Here is a 3,251-nt window from a genome sequence, read left to right on the forward strand (position 1 = left end):
TATCTATCCCTCTCTCTCTTGTCTCACTCTGTTGTCTGTCTTCATAGGACGAAACGACCCCAAGAAGTTAAGAAGTTGTAGTGTGTGGGAGAACCATTGTGGCAAATTGATAAGTCGGGTGTGGGAGGGAGGCAGAGGATAGAGCCTGAATTCCCCTCTTTCCCTGTCGTTTCGGGCAACACATGGGTTTTTAATAGTCTGAAACCTTAGAGAAATTAAAGAGTTCAAGCTCTGTTCTGTGTCTCCCTCCCACCCTACTTATAGGTTACAGTGTGGGGGAGGGAGGGAGTGAGATCAAAGGTGGTGGGGAGGACGAGAACTCAGGGGGTGCATATTTACAAACCATCTTAAGCTTAACCTGCGAATAAGATTGTTTTTTTTTTTTTATCCTTTATTTCCAACCCTGTAGCGACCATACACTTCACAGTCAAAGTAGAGGAGTATAAATATGAACCGAATAAGAAAAGTAAAATGGTTTCTGGTAATAGTAAACTGAAATGGAGACTCCCTGTGAATGAATTAAGATCCTTGATAACTACGAGATGTCCCCTTTGCCAATAACGTCTTGGGGTTTGGCGTCTGTGTCTTCACCGTCTTTGTCGTCTCATCACCCGTGGACTTCATTAACATCAGCACTACAATGGACCTAATTACCTATTCTCGACGGTGGTCATATAAAGTAATTAATTGGTAGAGGATTTTTTCAGTGCTTTTTTTTAATGTTTACGGCCACTTCACGTAATTAATTTGTGTGTACGTATATATTTCGGTGTTTGTTTTTAATGTTTACTCAGTGGTCCTTAGCTGATCTGGAATGCGTGACCTCCTGTGGTTGTAGATGTGTGTTTATGTATTTACTGAACAGTGGTCGTCGAAAATTATCAGTGATCTCGCCAAATCCTGGAAAAAAGTACATAAAAATAAATTTCTTCCATCCTGGCGTCGAGTCAAAATCTGCGACTGTGTAGTGTGGCTTTATACTATCCCACCCAACCATCCCCACCTTTATCCCCTCCAGCTGACCCTACCCCTTCTGTCAGTTGTACCTTCTCTGTCAATTTTACCCCATGCCACCCCAACCATCCCCACCAGTAATCCACTCCAATTTATCCACCACCCTTGTCACACTTTACCCTTCCTCACCTATTAGTTGTACCCCCATACCACCCCAACCAACCCCTCCATTACACCACTTCACCCCATCCAACCCCTCCATTACACCACTTCACCCCATCCAACCCCTCCATTACACCACTTAACCCCATCCAACCCCTCCATTACACCACTTAACCCCATCCAACCCCTCCATTACACCACTTCACCCCATCCAACCCCTCCATTACACCACTTCACCCCATCCAGCCCCATCATATTCTACCCATCCTCACCCGTCAGTTTTACCGTATACCATCCCAGTCAGCCCCACCATTACTCCACTGCAAATCATACCACCTTATTAAACTCGTGCCTTTCATTTCTCACTCGATTTCTAACCCTATAAGTACATTCTCGGATCAATCACACTTTCTAAGATCATCCTTCTGGCTCCCATGCTCAGCCTTCTGTTTCGTATCAAGATCTCCATAGCTTCGATCGCCTTCCCTACTACGATATTTCCAGTTCTGCAAAAAAATGAAGGAAAGGAAAAGAAGAAAGGGGAAAAAAGAAAATATCACACCAGCAAAATGAAACTAACCTTACTGGAGTAAAGATATCAGTAGTTTACCCTCCCCCACCCAGCAGAGAACCGGATGGATAGAGCCATTTTGACGTCACTCTTAACTTACCTGAAGAAAGCTCCAAAAAGCCTCCAAACAGAGCCGTATTTCTCCTCATAACTGACCGAATAGAACCAGCCGAACTAATACCTCTTTACCCACCTGCAGAGAACCACCTGGACACCATTTTATTTCTGTCCCCCTTACCGCATCTACAGAGAACCAGCTAGACTAAACTTTTCTTCTTTCTCTACTGACCTGCAGAGAACCATCCAAACTCAGCGGGTTGTGGCCAGTCTGAGTGTATGAGGGTGAGGTTGGTGATGGTGTGGTAGACCGAGGACACCTGTGCGTGGCAGCTCAGTGTCATGGCGCCACGCTCCAGCCACTCCTCCGTCGCCGTCACCTGCAGCTCCTGAATGCACACAAAAACAGACACGGGCTCAGGTGCACGGCGGATTACTGACGATAGAGAGTTCTTGGCTGTAGCTGGCCTAATAGTATGTGGCAAATTATACCTGCTTGAATGAAAAAGTGTTTGAGAACCATCCAGTAGGTAGGTGGCTCAGAAAATGTCGGAGGGTGATGCATAATTAATGAGCTTCACTGTATTTGGCCCGTAATTAACTCCTAACATGAAACCTCTGAGACACGCCTTTCAGATGGTATTTCCGTAAGCCTGCAGTGTACCATCCACCATCTCGTCAAATTGTTCAACTTTCCGAATTTCCTTATGTTACCGGTATATAGCGTATGTTTGTGTGGTATTTGACGACTGGCCATACAAGGTGTAACGTAACTTTTTTCTCGTGTGGTGGAGGTGGTGATGACTACTTTCCGTTCAGTTGGACACTACACTCAGTGAGAGAATGCTTCAACGGACTATAAAAAATTATCTACAACCCCTCACTATGCGTGAATGGAGGCATCTTGAGTCTTCTAGTTTGTTTCAGGTGTAAGTTTAAAGGTTTCTTTCCCTATGTACTGATTTATATTGTGTTGGAAAATTCTCAAAGTGAGAAAGGGCATTTTTCCAAATCTCTCACACCAGACACTTACCCTCGGGCAGGCAGTCTTCAGCTTGGGAGTTAAAGCACTGTGTTGACAAAACGCACACGCAACAAACAACAGTGAAAACGGCCTTTATGTAAGTTTAGAATTGTTTTAATGCTTTGCTGTAAGAAAAAATATCATACATGATTGTGCACAGGTTTGCCGTGGTAGTCCTGCTGTGCTGGTCAATGGAGGTAGTTGTGGAAGTAAGAAAATATAACCCCAGTAAAGTGTTGCTATGATGTAAGGAAGCCATACAGTATACATATGAAACGAAGAAAGTGTTAATACTCACTGAGACCTGGAGTGGATTTCCGTGGTTGTCTCGCTGTGTGGAACGGTGGAGGTATGCGTGTGGGGGCGCCTCCACCCCGTTAATGGTCCAGGCCATGTCTGCGGGGGGATCAGAAGGTCCCAGCAGGCACCTGGCCGCAACCAGGGACCCGGGCTTCACTCGTGTACCGTCCGCCACGCCCGTGA

General features: G+C 45.4%; 1 protein-coding gene across 1 annotated transcript in view; it reads right to left on the reverse strand.

The window, feature by feature from the left end:
* Positions 1-1,968: 1,968 nt before the first annotated feature.
* Positions 1,969-3,251, reverse strand: part of LOC145400390 (uncharacterized) — a 25,991-nt gene continuing 24,708 nt past the window's right edge. Inside the window, exons 5-6 of the mRNA XM_080272905.1 lie at positions 3,067-3,251; positions 1,969-2,133 (exon numbers count right to left, since the gene is read on the reverse strand). The exon at positions 3,067-3,251 is cut by the window's right edge and continues 24 nt beyond it. Coding sequence (XP_080129031.1) covers positions 1,969-2,133; positions 3,067-3,251 — 350 coding nt within the window. The remainder of the gene's footprint in view (positions 2,134-3,066) is intronic.

The sequence above is a fragment of the Coenobita brevimanus genome, chromosome 52 (genome assembly GCF_032717465.1).
Source record: "Coenobita brevimanus isolate Jiangsu-jjx chromosome 52, ASM3271746v2, whole genome shotgun sequence".
Classification (NCBI taxonomy): domain Eukaryota; kingdom Metazoa; phylum Arthropoda; class Malacostraca; order Decapoda; family Coenobitidae; genus Coenobita; species Coenobita brevimanus.